Raw genomic sequence first — 14,708 nt, 5'->3', positions numbered from 1 at the left:
TTTTTTTCTTCTTAGATTTCCCCCCTACAAATACAGGACCTGTTTTTTCTGGATCAACCAAATGATGATCCATTGGTTGCTGAAGCCAGGAATTGCCACCTGAGCCAGTCACTGTGGGCTGAGAAAGTGACTGGCCCAAGGTCACCCAGCCAGCTTTCAAGCTTAAGACAGAACAAGAACTCAGTCTCCTGGTTTCTAGTCTGATGCTTTAACCTCTAGACCAAATTGGCTCTCATTTTATTTCATTGATATTTATTTATTTACTTGCTTTACAGTATGCATCTAATTCAAATTAATCAGAATGGCTAACATTGCATTTCACATAAGCATTTTTTAAAAAGGTAATTTCAGCATGCTTAAGAGTGACGAATTAACAACTAAAGTAAATAACTGAAGTATCTAGCCAAGATTCTCCAGTCTGGAGTACTGCCTGGAAGTGATAGAAGTTGAAATCAAACACACTTAAAGCCTCTAGATTATTGAAGACTGAACCAGCTGAAAACATGATTAAAGCTTGAACATCTGAAGAATGTAATGTTCCATGTTATGGCTTAACTTTACGGCTTATCTTTAGCTCTTCGTTTGCATAATTCTAATACTATGAAAGAATATAATTTCTTAGAAGATGTATTGATGGCTAAATGGAATTCATAAACTTAATGGAGAACAAGAATGCTAATTGGTATCAGTAATAAGAGCTATTTCTAATATCAAAGGCTGTATATTTCTAAAGGCCAGTTGTTCTGAAACAAACAAATGTTATTGAGATAACGTTCTGCTTACAGGAACATAATGACCAACTAGATAGAACTTTAATTTGATCCTGTGAAAATGTTCTAAATATTGCTGAAATAGTTACAGCATACTGTACAACTCTGAATAGAAGTATGATCCAAACTCATGTGCTTCAACAGAATTACTATATCAATCTTCATAACTGAATTCTGAAACCTGGAATTCCAAAATATCAGAATACTGTACTGTACCATTTGTAGCAAGACCAATGAGTTGCTTGGAAGTGGGTAGGTGCTATTTCTAATTGGTATTTCTTGGATAATAAAAAGAATTTAGCAATCAAACCTTACAATAAAAAAGGGACTGGTTTTTCTATGTCAACTGTTGCTGCTCTGTGTAACTGAGAACAGATAAATTATAGTTGTCTCTTCCCTGAATTAAGTAATTACATTGTAAAGACATCTGATTTAAGTACTGGCTACAATATATTGATTAAATAACTTCTTTTAACTGTAAACTGGTTAAAGAAAGTGAGTATGTGAGAAGAACATATGAAGCCCAACTTTCTTTCTTGTAGCCCAAGGTCTACTGGATCAGCCTCTATATTCAATCACCAGGCAGTATGATACGAAATAGATTTCTTTGTTTCATCTCTATGCTTTCTAATCATACCAGTGTATATCGAGGCATATAGAAAAGCAAGATCTGGATGTACTACTGCAAAGAGAACAAATCTTATACCAATGTTGAGATTTGTTTTGGTCTAACTTTTATAAAACTTCTTCAAATCCAACCAATGATCTTGGACCAGAGACTGTTTATTCCACAATAACCGAATCTGGCTCTAGGATGTTAAACAATGATCCTTTTGTTTGCAACTCTTCCCCTCCAATAACCCACTTTTCTTCCCCCTCCCCCAGGGGGAAGCCTAGATAAAAACTTCCAACTCAAATCAAACCTTTATTAAAATAGCTGCACCACTTGTTTGTGCATATGCATACATTATAAAGCTTTTCCTTTTTTTCCTCCCCTGCTCCAAGATCCCTGCTGTAAAAAAAGAGACACACAAAAAAGAGACACACGGGACACACACAGGGATTGCTAAATTTCTCTTTTAAGTTTTCAAACGGTGCAAGGACCAGGTCTGTGAGGCCTTTAAACGTCAGCCTTCCTAGCCCTGAGGTTGGCCAGGTAGGTTGGCCAGGTAGGCTGCAGGATGTGGGGGCGAGAAGCTCAGTGGCTAAGACACTGAGCTTGTCCATCAGAAAGGTCGGCCGTTCGAATCCCTACTACAGGTCCCCTGCGTGAGCAGGGGGTTGGACTAGATGACCTCCAAGGTCCCTTCCAACTGTTGTTATTAAAGAGGCCACCGCCACACCTGCACACACACCCCACCAAACCTCTAGGCTCTTCCGTCTCCTTTCCCCGCGGGGGGGGGGGAACGAACCCACCCGAGGCTCGGCCGCCGCCGCTGCTCACCAGCTGCTTGAGATCCTCCTCAGAGAGCCCAGCATAGCGGTACCGCTGCTGCTCGAACTCGTAGCGGGTCGTCTTGGCCACCACCACCACCCGGGATGGGCGGAAGCCGCTGCCGGCCTTGGAGGACAAGCTCGAGCGGCCGCCGCCAGAGCCGAGGCGCCGCCGCGAAGGGGAAGGAGAGGGAAGGGGAAAGGAGGGCGGCGGCGGCGACGAAGAAGAAGAAAACGACGACGGCTCTTCTCCCGCCAGTGCCAGGCAACGCAGGGGGAGGCCAGCTGTGGCGGCGGCGGCGGCGAAGGAAGCCGCGGGCTCAGCCAAGAGGACGCGCGGGACGGCGAGCTGCCTCCTTGGCGGCGGTTGCCGCCGTAAGGATTTGAGCAAGGCGCGGAGGGTGGCACCGGGATTGCCGCCACTCAGGTAGCTTGGGAGGCAGGTCATAGCCCGGGCTCGGGAGAGTCCTCCGGGTCCGGGAACTACCGCCGCTGCCGAAGGCTGCCTTGTGTGGAAAGGCGAAAAGAACGGAGCTGCGACCTTCCCTCGCGGCTAGTTTTGTTGTTGGGTTGTTGGTTTTGGTTTGGTTTTTTTTTTTGCGCCTCAACGGCGCGGCTCGTGCTCCCGAGGCGCAGGCAGCGTCCCTACGCGCACACCCCTTCGCTCGTGCGTGCCACTTGACACCCGCGCGCACAGGTGGCTGCGTGCGCGCTCGACTAGAGCGCTCCGAACCCACGGGGGAGGGGCGGGGCAAGGAAACAGCAGGGCACGCTCCGCGCACGCGCGGCTCAAGCCCCGCCCATACCTCACCTACTCTTCCCTTCCATCCCACCCCGCCATCGGAACGTCCCGTTCCTATTCGTCCGCAGGCTGTCTTCTGCGCCTGTGCGGGCGTTTGACCAATCGGGAAAGGAAAGAGCTCTCTCGCTCTCTCCTAAGATTCGGAAGGGGAACGCTGTTTAAGGGCTTCCGCGGCTTTCCCAAAAGAGCGACGACTTTGCCTCCCGCGCTTGTGCGCAAGCGGGAGTGTCGCAGCGCTCTTTTAGCGCGTCCTTAGGCTTTCCTTACCTTCAAGCTGTTTTAATCGTAGTTGAACTGCACTCCCAACGGTTTTAGGGAAGAAACTGCGTGAAGTGCGGTCTTAATTCCGCATGACTCATCTTTGAGTTTGTGTATGTTGCCCGGACTCCTCTAGTTTTATTTGCAGTTTGATTTTTATGTACGAATAGAATAGAATAGAATTATTTATTGGTCAAGTGTGATTGGACATACAAGGAATTTGTTTTTGGTGCATATGCTCTCAGTGTACATAAAAAGACAAGATACATTCGTCAAAAATCGTAAGGTACATGATATACATGATAATCATAAGGTAATAAAATGCATAGCCTCAATATATTCTTCCCAAAATAATTGCTACCAACCTATCTTCCATTGAGGACCTGTATACTGCACGAGTCAAAAAGAGGGCTGTGAAAATATTTACAGACCCCTCGCATCCTGGATATAAACTGTTTCAACTCCTACTCTCAAAATGATGCTATAGAGCACTGCACACCAGAACAACTAGACACAAGAACAGTTTCTTCCCGAACATCATCACTCAGCTAAACAAATAATTTCCTCAACACTGTCAAACTATTTACTAAATCTGCACTACTATTAATCTCATCGTTTCCATCACCCATCTCCTTCCACTTACGACTGTATATCTGTAACTTTGTTGCTTGTATCCTTACAATTTATACTGATGTTGTTTCCTGATTGCTTAATTGTAGCCTATGACTATCATTAAGTGTTGTATCATTAAATGGTAAATTTGTACCCTATGACTATCAATAAGTTTTGTAAGTGTTGTATGTTGATGAAGGTATCTTTTCTTTTATGTACACTGAGAGCATATGCACCAAGACAAATTCCTTTTTTGTCCAATCACACTTGGCCAATAAAAAAAAATCTATTCTATTCTAGTTGATTGCATAGTATCCAAAAAACTAGACTATCCCCAAGATGAAAACTTGTTTGCTTTTGGCGTGAGGCAATTAAAATCCATTTCCAACCCTCATTTAATATTTGCACTCCTATGTGGAGCTACCAAGCTCCATGTGGGAGGTTCCAGTCAACCATAACAAGTTGCCTTTTAATTCACAAATGAACTCTGTGTTGGAAAGGTTTTTTAAATGATAGAGGCATTGAATTGGAACATATCCTGCAAGATACTGGGAGCATAGAGGAATCCAGAAGCACCTGGCTCTTCAAGAAGCCATCAAAAAAACGAACAAACTCAGGCACGTTTTTTAGATTTACTGTATTTTTATTAGTATTGTGTACCCGTATAAATCTGGATCTTTTAAATTCCCAAGTCACACAGGACACGCATAATGGCAATTTTCAATTCTGTAGGAATGAAGGAAATTGGTTTATATTGAATCTGGCCATGGGTATATCTAATCCAGCATTCTTACTTTATGCTGATTGACCAGTGGCCCTTTAGGATTTCAGAGATTTTCTGCTGGTGTACTTGGAGTGAGAAATGCAGTTAACTAGTATTTATATGTGCAATGCATTTGTTTTCCCACTGAATCCCCACTCTAGTCACTGCATCACTAAAATCACCTCTTTCATCATTTTAGAGACTTATTTTCCTTTTCAGCCTAGCAAATTTTCTTAAAAGGCATATGTGTTTGTACATCAACAGATGCACAGACTGATCTAGGATGCACAGAATAATCTAGGATTTCAATTAGTCAGGGGGAGGAGAAAGGGAGGGGAAGACTTATTGGTTATGTTGATTACAAATGAGATGGGCTGCAAGTACCTGAAATGAGTTAAAACCCCGTTGTGTTTGTTTAGATCTTTTGAGATAGCCCAAAACCCCTTTGATGATTCTGCAATCTATCTTGCAACCATGCTGCTTTTATTTCCCCCCAAAATAGTCCCTTTGGGATCTGCAATAGAATTTTCTTCAAGACTGAAATGCTTTGACATTCGTTGGTAACAAACCTTTTATGATTTTTGGCTACCACAGTACGCTCTCTTCATACAGGACCTTGGCAAAGGTATGCTAACTGGATAATCCAATAACCAGTATTATAATATGATACAAATAAACCAAACTGTCTTACTTACGAGAAAAATTTTCTTTACATGTATATGCTTTCTACTTACTGCAGAAAGATAGTTGATGAATGTTTATCCAGAAATTTGATAAATTCAAGAAAATAAGTGCTATACACTAAACTAAACTAAATGTGCTATACACACAATAATCCCAGGAGGCTGTTTAAGAGATGGTTCTGATTGGCAACCCTTTGTACTCATTGACGCAAATTCAAAGTGTCCATTACCGAACTTCAAAAAATTAAGATATAAAGTTGCTGGCAGGTAAATATTGAGTTGCTCCTAATTAGTGCGTAATAACTGAACCAGGGCCTCATGTGAAAACCTATTTAATTTAAAGTTTATGGTATAAAATAAATATTTTCTAGTTTGTACACATGTTTACATCTTAGAGTTTTTGAGGCATCACTGAAATACTGTTATACATAAAGGTTAAATACAATTATGCAGAGTAAAGGAAACATACATAGGTTGATGTTAACTCATTATAATTTATAGAAAATGTGCGTATGTTGAAGTTAAAAGATATTTATTGGTGCAAAGTCAAGATTCATTTTAGATTCATTTATGATTAAATAAATTTGGTAAATATGCACTGAGGAAGAAAAGGCAAGTGATCCACTAAGATTAAAAGCCAATAAATACAGGAAATTTTATTTCTTGCTCTATTTAGTACCCAATAATATCTAAAGTCCTATATATGAAATAAGCAGTTATATGAGAAAGAATACACTTTAGGTTTTTTGAATCCACATGATATTGCAGTAATAATATTAATACATTATATAAAATACAAGAATATAAAAGATAAATGCCATTGATCCTAGCAAAGTTATATGCTCCCTTCATAGTGTTTTCCCCATTTAATAAAATAAGGAGTAAAAATATTTGTATTTACAGGCAACAGAAATAGCTTATTTGTACATCCTTCAATAGCTAAAATTATTTTTAATAAAGTTAACATGTATCTGAAAATCTTTTGAAATCTATTAAGGCCAATTTAGATCACTGTACACATTTTATGCTTAATGATTTACATCATCATTATTATACATCCTGATTTTTCTCAGAGAGCTCAAGGGCAAGGGATCTCTCTTAATTTTATTTCCACAATAACCCTGTAGGATGGGATGGTGTGACTTAGGTTTATTAGCTCAATGTTACTGAGTAAATATCATAATTTAAATCTGGGTTTCCTAGGTCCAAGCTTTTAATAACAACACTACTCATCTTAAAGTGCAAAATGTGGGATTTTTAAAATTTTTCTCTCTTTGAATAGTGAGCCAAAGTACTACTTTTAGAAAAAAAACACTTTCATTTTAAAAACAATACAAGACCATCATATGGACCATCATCCATAGTATTTTGGATCCTGTAGTCTGTAATTCAAAGTAAGATTACACAGGATCTTGATTGTGTAATCAATCCATTTCCTCCTATGGGAATAAATGCTATTATGCGAATTTTAGAAAAAGAAGACTCATCATAACCTTATTAGAATTATAGTTAGTAGCCATCAAACTTATACCTGTGACAGTGCATCATTAAAACTGAAGCAGCTGAAATTTGTAACGTCCCTATGTTTTGGAACATTTGGAACATTTATTTTAAGAAGTTTTGCTCAACCAAAAGACCTTGAATTGGACTAGATTATAGTGGAGCAATAGATCAAAGACAATCAGTGGGACTCATTCTCAGTACGATCAGTTGCTAAATAATTGACTGTTGCACTTTACAAACAGATAAGCAGTATTTAATAACTTACCCATTTGGTAATGTGTTCAAACTTTGATCTGGAACTTACTTGCTTCTTATGGGTACATTTGTAACTGACATGGATGGCAAAATTATGAGAATTGAAGTCCAGTAAATTTAGAGCACTGTTTTCAAATTTCTAGAAAAAAATTTGGGAGTTAAAAGTCTACACACCTGAAATGTGGCAAGTTTGAAAAATTCGATTTAGAAGAGGGTAGTTGGAAAAAGTTGATTTAAGCTATAGTACACAGGCTTTTTGGTATCCAAGGACTTTAAAAAAACTGAACAAAAACTTGTTCAGATTTTCCAAGGATGGCAAGGGTTATAACAGGGACTTCCCTGTGTTGGAAGAAATGTCCATCTGGGTTCAGTTCCAAGTGGGGAAAAAGACACTGGATTCATAGAAGTTGCTTGGAAAGGTTTATTGATGAACAGGATCACATGGCTTGAGATCCTAGGCAAAAAGGGCAGAGATGCTGAGAGTGCCTGGGTTTTATGCCCTCTGTTGGGTTTTGAATTTGAGCTTGTGCTCTGATTGGTTGTCAGACTCCCATGCAGCCATGCAGGGGTAACTTTGTAGGTTGTCTTTTGAGTCCCAGGCTTGGTTGAACCTTGCTGGGTGATGATGTAATGAAAGGGCTTTGGGCAATTCCTACTATGGCTCTGCCTGAAGATCTTTGTTATGTACAATAGACTGGCTCAGGCCTTCATGGCCCATTGAAAAAGGTGGTGGTGGTGGGGGCTGAGTTTCTGCCTCCCTTTTAGGGGAAATATTCTGCCCTTTTTAATATTTTCTAAAATATCTCATTTTCCCAGGAGAGGGGTGGGTGCTAACTTCCTACACCTGGAAGGAGCCCTTTTTAAACTTTCTTTTATGTTGGGTGGGTTGGTAAAGGAGGGGCCTCCAACTTAATGGGCCTATTTTATATTTAAACAGGAAACATGTCATTTTAGAAGTAGCGAGTATAGCCATTCTCTTGGTAGAAAGAGCATCGTTGTAAAATCTGACGAATTCCATCGATAGGCTCTGAATTTATTTTTACAGTCTGATGGTGCTATTCTTTAGTAGTTGGAGATTATCAACAGAGTTGAGTCCTTTCAGAAACTTAGGTTATTTCATTGTTGCCAAACATCATGATCCCTGTCGAATATTTTCATTAGTTTAGATGTATAATATCTTTAAATGTAAATGAGAACAACAATGTCCATGGGATCCAAGTGGGACAGACTTACCAAAGCATCATTATGAAATTGTGGTACAAGCTCTGCCCTTTTTCTGCCTATGTTGTGACGTTGGGCGTGCAAACTTGCAGTGTAATGCTACAATGCTGCCTTTTAACATTCCAGTGAAAAGCATCAAAATCCCATGGAGGCCACTGAGTAACACAGTTTCAGTAGTTTTGGTGGAATTATATCTAGTTATGACATCCCAGTTTTTAAGCACGTCTTTTCTGTAATCTGCTATAACTTCTTGTAACCTTAACAAGAGGGATGTTCAGATACGATGAAGAAGCTACTTCGCAGGGAAGTTGTCCTAGAGATCCTGAGGTATCTCTTCTGAATGAATCAAAAATGCTGCTCTAGGCAAGTGCAACTTTATGAATTTTCTGGACTAATTTAACTTCAGCAGATGGCAGCCCTTTCTGCCAGATCAGTCATGGTTTATACTTGGATGGGGTACGAACAAAGTATTCTGGGGCTATTGGCTAGACTGGGAAATTGGGGGAAAAAAAATATCCCAGAAGGGGTCAATGGCAAATCACTTCCATAACATTGCTAAGAAAGCTGCATGGATGCATTCACCAGGAGCCAAGTTCTGCCCCTTTATGGATCTTTGAGCAGATTTGTACAATTTTGTGGCAGCATTCTTTAGATCTGGAGAAATATTGAGCCTCAGATTATTAAAGGATTCACAATGATCCTCATTTGCCTAGCACCGTGATGGCGAAACTATGGCACACGTGCCAGAGGTGGCACGCAGAGCCCTCTCTGCTGGCACATGAGCCATCGTTCCAGGTCAGATCTCCATGGCGTTTCTTTAGTGAACTTCTGTTTCCCTGCAAACGACGAAACAGAAGCTGACGAAAGAAAAAGGTCTTACCTCTTGCCACTCTGCCAGTATTGGGATGCCCCGCCTCCCGCAGGCCAGCTGGTGTTCAGGTCTCTGCTGCACATGCACGCATGCGCACATCTGTGCATATACACGCATGAGCACATTCACACATATCTGTTGTGTCCTCCTCGCCTCCGTCCGAACGATGGCTTAATTAGCCGGCTCTTATCAGCTCTTATCTGGAAGCAAAAGAATCAGCGTCTGCCAAGAGCCCTCGATAGCTGCCAAGACGCTGGTAAGTCACAACCTTCAGCTCTAGTCAATCCGTGGATTTGCCTGATACAAAGAAGCACACCAGCTCTTGCTGCCTTTTATATCCTGTGGGGTGTGGCTCCATGACTCAGCACTTCCTAGGCCTGCCCCTCCCCTGCTTCTGTTGTTCTCTTCTCTCCTGCCTACGAAACCTGGGATTCAGCCAAGCCTGATTGCTGTCAGCTGGGTCTGCAGGCGTGGCCTGGGTGGGGGAAGAGGCAGGGGAAGGAGGCCTCATTATCTCTTTCACCTGGCCTGCTTCTGGCTTCTGGAGCTGAGCCAGGGAAGCGGGTGCTCCCGAGGTAAGTCCTGACGGCCCTTCCCCCTCACTGTCCAAGTCACTTTCTGGCAGCAGGCCCGGCTCCAAGGCACTTTCGGGCATGGGGCCAGGTTCGGGGAGCAACAACAATATCCATGCGCACCTTCCAGTTTGGGCATGTGCGCACACGCAGTTTGGGCACTCGGTGTCCAAAAGGTTCATCATCATTGGCCTAGCACCTACATCCCTTAGCAGGAAGAGGAGGGAGGGGTAAGACATATTTAGTATTCAGGCATTGCATCTTAGACAAAAGAACCCAAGCTGGAGGCTAAATAGCATAAGCATGTTCCTTTCAAGAAAAGACCATTTTAATAAGATTTTTCTCAAAAGGTAAAGCCTCAAGACAATCTCAGCAGGGGAAGAACTATACATTTTTCTTGTAAGTAATACGGAAGTATTGCCATTGCCTTCTTCTGAGGCTAAGAATGATAAAAGGGGTGTAGAAACAGTCTATGGGAAAAAAAGACAAAAGTGATGTACGAGAGATTTGAAGCTGTATATTAATAGGCTTCATATGATATTATTAGGCTTAATCCTACATCCACTTGATAGTTGGCTAAGAACTGCTGAATATAGTAGGATTTAGTTCCAAATAAATATTCAAAGGATTCCATCATACAGCCCACATAAATTATATAATATTCAATCATACTTAGATAAATATGGGAAATAACAGCATGTTTTTCCCCTTCAAAATGATTTCTTTTCCATCCATAATTGATGAATTCATTGATACCACCTGTTAACTTTGGAAATACTGTTTGGACTGCTAAGTGTACTGTTTTGAGAGATACACACTTAGCAAACGTACTAGCTTTTAGTAATTAATAATAAAACTATCATCTTTGGCAGTAAGATATGTCACAAAATTGTTAGCAAGATCTCAGAAACATTTCTGTCACATCTTTTAAGGCATACAAGAGAAATTAATCTTCAATATACAGTAAACTTAGTATCTGCTGTAGGCATAATCCTAAAATAATGGATGATTGTCCAAATGAAAAGATAAAAAGACAGGAAGTTGGCAAAATAAAAGAGGGAAAATGTACTCACATTCAAGAATCATTACAGTACCATAATAATAAAGATGAAGAGCTCCATTCTTTGAAAATATTATGAACTGGAAATCAGAAAAGGAGGGAGACAGACTGTTGGATAACAAGGAAGTTAAAGATGTACTAAAGGAAGATGCAATTACAAAGAAAATGAACCAATTATTTGGCTTAATCTTGAAAGACACAAAACAAATACTCATTCCAAAAATAAATACGACATTCTGAATCGGTGTAGCATCTGCAAACATAAATTTTGTCTCACTATTTTGTGAGCTTTGTGAATACATGGTGCCATGATGTTTTAACCATGGTTTTAAAATAAACCAAGGAACTGTGACCGATATATAAAGTATAATTTTCATCAGGCATAGTGGACCATGAGTTATACTTCTCGCTTAGGCATAATGCCAGGTGGGTGACCTTGGGCCAGTCACTTTCAGAAGGAGAGAAGCCACTTCTAAATTCTTGCCAAGAAAACTACAGGGATTAATCTAGACCAGGGGTCTGCAAACTTGTCTCTTTTAAGATTTGTGGACTTCAACTCCCAGAATTCTTCAGCCAGCTTCAACCCCTGAGTTGAAGTCTACAAGTCTTAAAAGAGACAAATTTGAAAACCCCTGATCTAGACCAAACTCCTGGCCTGCAGGCCGGATGCATCATGCGCTGGCCATGCCCATGCCTGGTTTAACGAAAGGGGAAAAAGTCCTGATATGTTACGTGACACTGTTTGACACCCCTGATCTAGACAGTTGCCAAGTGTCAACAGTGACTTGAAGGCACCAAAAAACAAAACAAAACCCACCACTCCAGTCTTTGCTACTTCTTTTATGCAGCCACTGGCTTTATTCCCCAAATCCTCTGAAACAGGCTCATGCTTTTCCTTCCTGAGAGCTCTTCCCCAATTAGCCAGCATTTCCTCCAGCCAGCTAATCTCCCAGACATAAAAATCAGCCGCTGCCAATGAGAAACCGTCTAACCATCATTCCAGAAGAAATGCTAACTTTGCAGGCAGACAATGTGGTGGCGATTGAAAGAAATGTGCTAATCCCAGATCAGTGCAACTTGCTAGCGGAAAGAATAGTGATGAAGTGATGACCCTTGGGGTAATTTTCCTGGGATGATGTAAAAATCTGCTTTTGGGGGGGTAGGATTTGTTTGCATTTATGAATCAAACTTGCATGCAAACAGCAGGTCTGGGAAAGCTTGCGCTACCTATCTGTCTGCAAATTTTTTGTTTATGTTCAACACTGCATTCATTGCGTAGAACTGGGGAGATGCAAATATCAGCTTACAATACTAAGCTTTGAAGATTCATGCAAATTTAATAATAGACCCAAAATAGATTAATATACCGTACACACACGTCCATATACACATACATGCTTCGTAAATAATTACTGCTCTAAGTAGATGGAGCAATCATTCGTAAAGGATGAATACCATCATGGATCAGAATTATTATTTTCTTTAAAACAGTTCTTAAAGCTGTTCATCCCCAAACTTGAAAACAACTTCTTCTGAATAATTCAAAAAGAACTGAGGCCAATTTTGGATTCCTGTTACAGGGACTGATGTCTTGAATCTTTAAAGTGCTTCTTTCATATGATGTTCCTTAATCATATACCACATCCTGTCTTCATTCCAACATGGTGTGTTGTCCCTAATGTCCCTTTAATGGGATATGGTGAGTTGTCAAGAACAGACCACAGGTTGTCTGCGAATCCATGGAGAATGCTCTGGAAGAGAGTTTGTAAAGCGTTACTTAATTGCATTAAGCAAATCAACATTTATTTATGTATCCCACCTTCATTAGTTTTACAAGTAACTCAATTTGGCAAGCATATTCAGTACACCTTCCTCCCACTTATTTTCCCCACAACAACCATCCTATGAGGTGAGTTGGTTGAGGACAGTAATTGGCTCAAAGCTGGCTTTCATGGCTAAGACAGGACTTGAACTCAGGATCTCCTAGTTTCTAGCCTGGTGCCTTAATCAGGCTAATATTTTTTTAACTCTTTAAGCCCAAAATAATCAATAGTTGTTTGGGAACCTATTTTGGGTCAGAAAAGTACAAATTTAATTTTATTTAATTTCTTTGTTACCTTCGTGCTATCCGAAGTAAAAAAACTAAATTCTGTAATAGCTTTGCACCATATAGTATCAACTTTGTTAACTTTCAAGACACTTTTTTCTGCTATGTATTAAAAATGGACTCTGATTAATACGTGTGCGTGTATCTTCAACCAAATGTCAAAAAACTCACTCTAGCTGGGTTTGAGATTAGCTGGGGCCATCTTTATCGATAGGAACAGATACAACTTTTCCTAAGCTAAAGTCTTGTTTTGTTTTAAAGAGAGAATTCCTTAGAGAATTATTTGACCCTCATCTAGATAATCTTTAGCATATTATGTCCATACCCAATGAAATATATCAATTGATGTTGTAGTAAATAGCCTACCTACTCTTAAGTCCATTGGGTAGAAGTTGGAAATCTCTTTGCATTCTAGCCCTGCTTTGGGAAAGCAACATGTGCTTCCTGCTGTACCATCCATCTTCCAGAGGTATCTTACTTGATGGCTAGCTATTGAAGCCTGGCACGTGAGAAATAGAACCTGTGCTTCAATTCCGGTGATTAAAAAATAAAAATGAAATAATTCCCGAGGCACCAAGAAGCATTGCAAAATGAGGTCAAATGTACCATATCTCTAGGTCAGCTGTGAAAAGTTTGGGAGATTCCATTTCTGTTCTTTAGTGATAGGAATCAAGTGCCAGACAAAGACATCAAGCCAAAATGTAGTGTGTTTGTTTGTATGCTATCTATCTATCTATCTATCTATCTGTCTGTCTGTCTGTCTGTCTGTCTGTCTGTCTGTCTGTCTGTCTATCTATCTATCTATCTATCTATCATCTGTATATTGCTATTTGTCTAAAGCAAGGGTGTCAAACTGGAGGCCCGTGGGCCGGATACATCACGTGGGCCATGGCCACCCCAGGCCACACCCACTCTGCAAAGTGGGAAAACATTGCGAAACGCCATGTGATTTGACACCTGTGATCAAAAGACATCGGATTTGTAATTTGTTTTCCATGCAATATATTATCAAAATCCAACCAAGGATGTCTTAATCAATTAACCATGTCCTGGTTAAAGATACCAACCTAGGCAAATAATAGTTAATTATAACTATGAAACAAGGCAATACTATCAGAGGTGGGTTTCAGCAGGTTCTGACCAGTTCTGGAGAACCGGTAGAAGAAATTCTGAGGAGTTCGGAGAACCGTTAGTAAAAATTCTGACTAGCCCCACCCCCATCTATTCTCTGTCTCCCATGTTCCAGCTGATTGGGAGGAAATGGAGATTTTACAGTATCCTTCCCTTGGATTGGGGAGGGAATGGAAATTTTACAGTATCCTTCCCATGCCACGCCCACCAAGCCACACCCACAGAACCGGTAGTAAAAAATCTTTGAAACCCACCACTGAATACCATGCTATATTTTTTTGAATAGCTTTTTACTAACAATAGGTAAGATCTCAGTTTAAGCTTCAGACAATATACTTAAATGTGTTTAATCCAACAGGGAAACAGAGTTTTCAGATTTTGAGTCAAAAGGGGAGAGAGCCATGTCAGCCAAAGATGAAACTACTTGTTCTCATAATGCTATAAATAATAATTACAGCGAAACAACCACAATCCTTTTCAAGTTCACGGCACAATTGAATATTTATCTTGAGGAAAATTTGACTTCTGAATACCAGTAGCATTAAATGAAGTGAAGGATGATTGTTTATACATTTTTAGGAAGAGTGTTTTGCAACTAAATGCCTGACTGATTTTTCTGTGGGAACTTCTAGCAATGAAAGAAAAATATATGATCCATTTCCATAT

The 14,708-nt window shown here is 40.3% G+C and overlaps 2 protein-coding genes across 5 annotated transcripts in view; both read right to left on the bottom strand.

The window, feature by feature from the left end:
• The window catches only part of NADK2 (NAD kinase 2, mitochondrial), a 32,499-nt gene extending 29,577 nt beyond the window's left edge, over positions 1-2,922 (bottom strand). Inside the window, exon 1 of one of the 2 annotated variants that reach the window (XM_058170135.1) lies at positions 2,215-2,922. In XM_058170135.1, the coding sequence (XP_058026118.1) occupies positions 2,215-2,652 (438 nt within the window). In that variant the 5' untranslated portion in view covers positions 2,653-2,922. The remainder of the gene's footprint in view (positions 1-2,214) is intronic. The other variant, XM_058170136.1, reaches the window with a different exon arrangement.
• Positions 2,923-6,937: 4,015 nt separating this feature from the next.
• The window catches only part of RANBP3L (RAN binding protein 3 like), a 64,533-nt gene continuing 56,762 nt past the window's right edge, over positions 6,938-14,708 (bottom strand). For all 3 annotated transcript variants that reach the window (XM_058170126.1, XM_058170125.1, XM_058170124.1), the window contains one exon: positions 6,938-12,555. In XM_058170126.1, the coding sequence (XP_058026109.1) occupies positions 12,512-12,555 (44 nt within the window). In that variant the 3' untranslated portion in view covers positions 6,938-12,511. The remainder of the gene's footprint in view (positions 12,556-14,708) is intronic.

Source organism: Ahaetulla prasina, chromosome 2 (assembly GCF_028640845.1).
Source record: "Ahaetulla prasina isolate Xishuangbanna chromosome 2, ASM2864084v1, whole genome shotgun sequence".
In the NCBI taxonomy this organism is placed as follows: domain Eukaryota; kingdom Metazoa; phylum Chordata; class Lepidosauria; order Squamata; family Colubridae; genus Ahaetulla; species Ahaetulla prasina.
The sequence above is the reverse complement of the archived record's forward strand: the minus strand, read 5'-3'. Positions and strand labels throughout refer to the sequence as shown.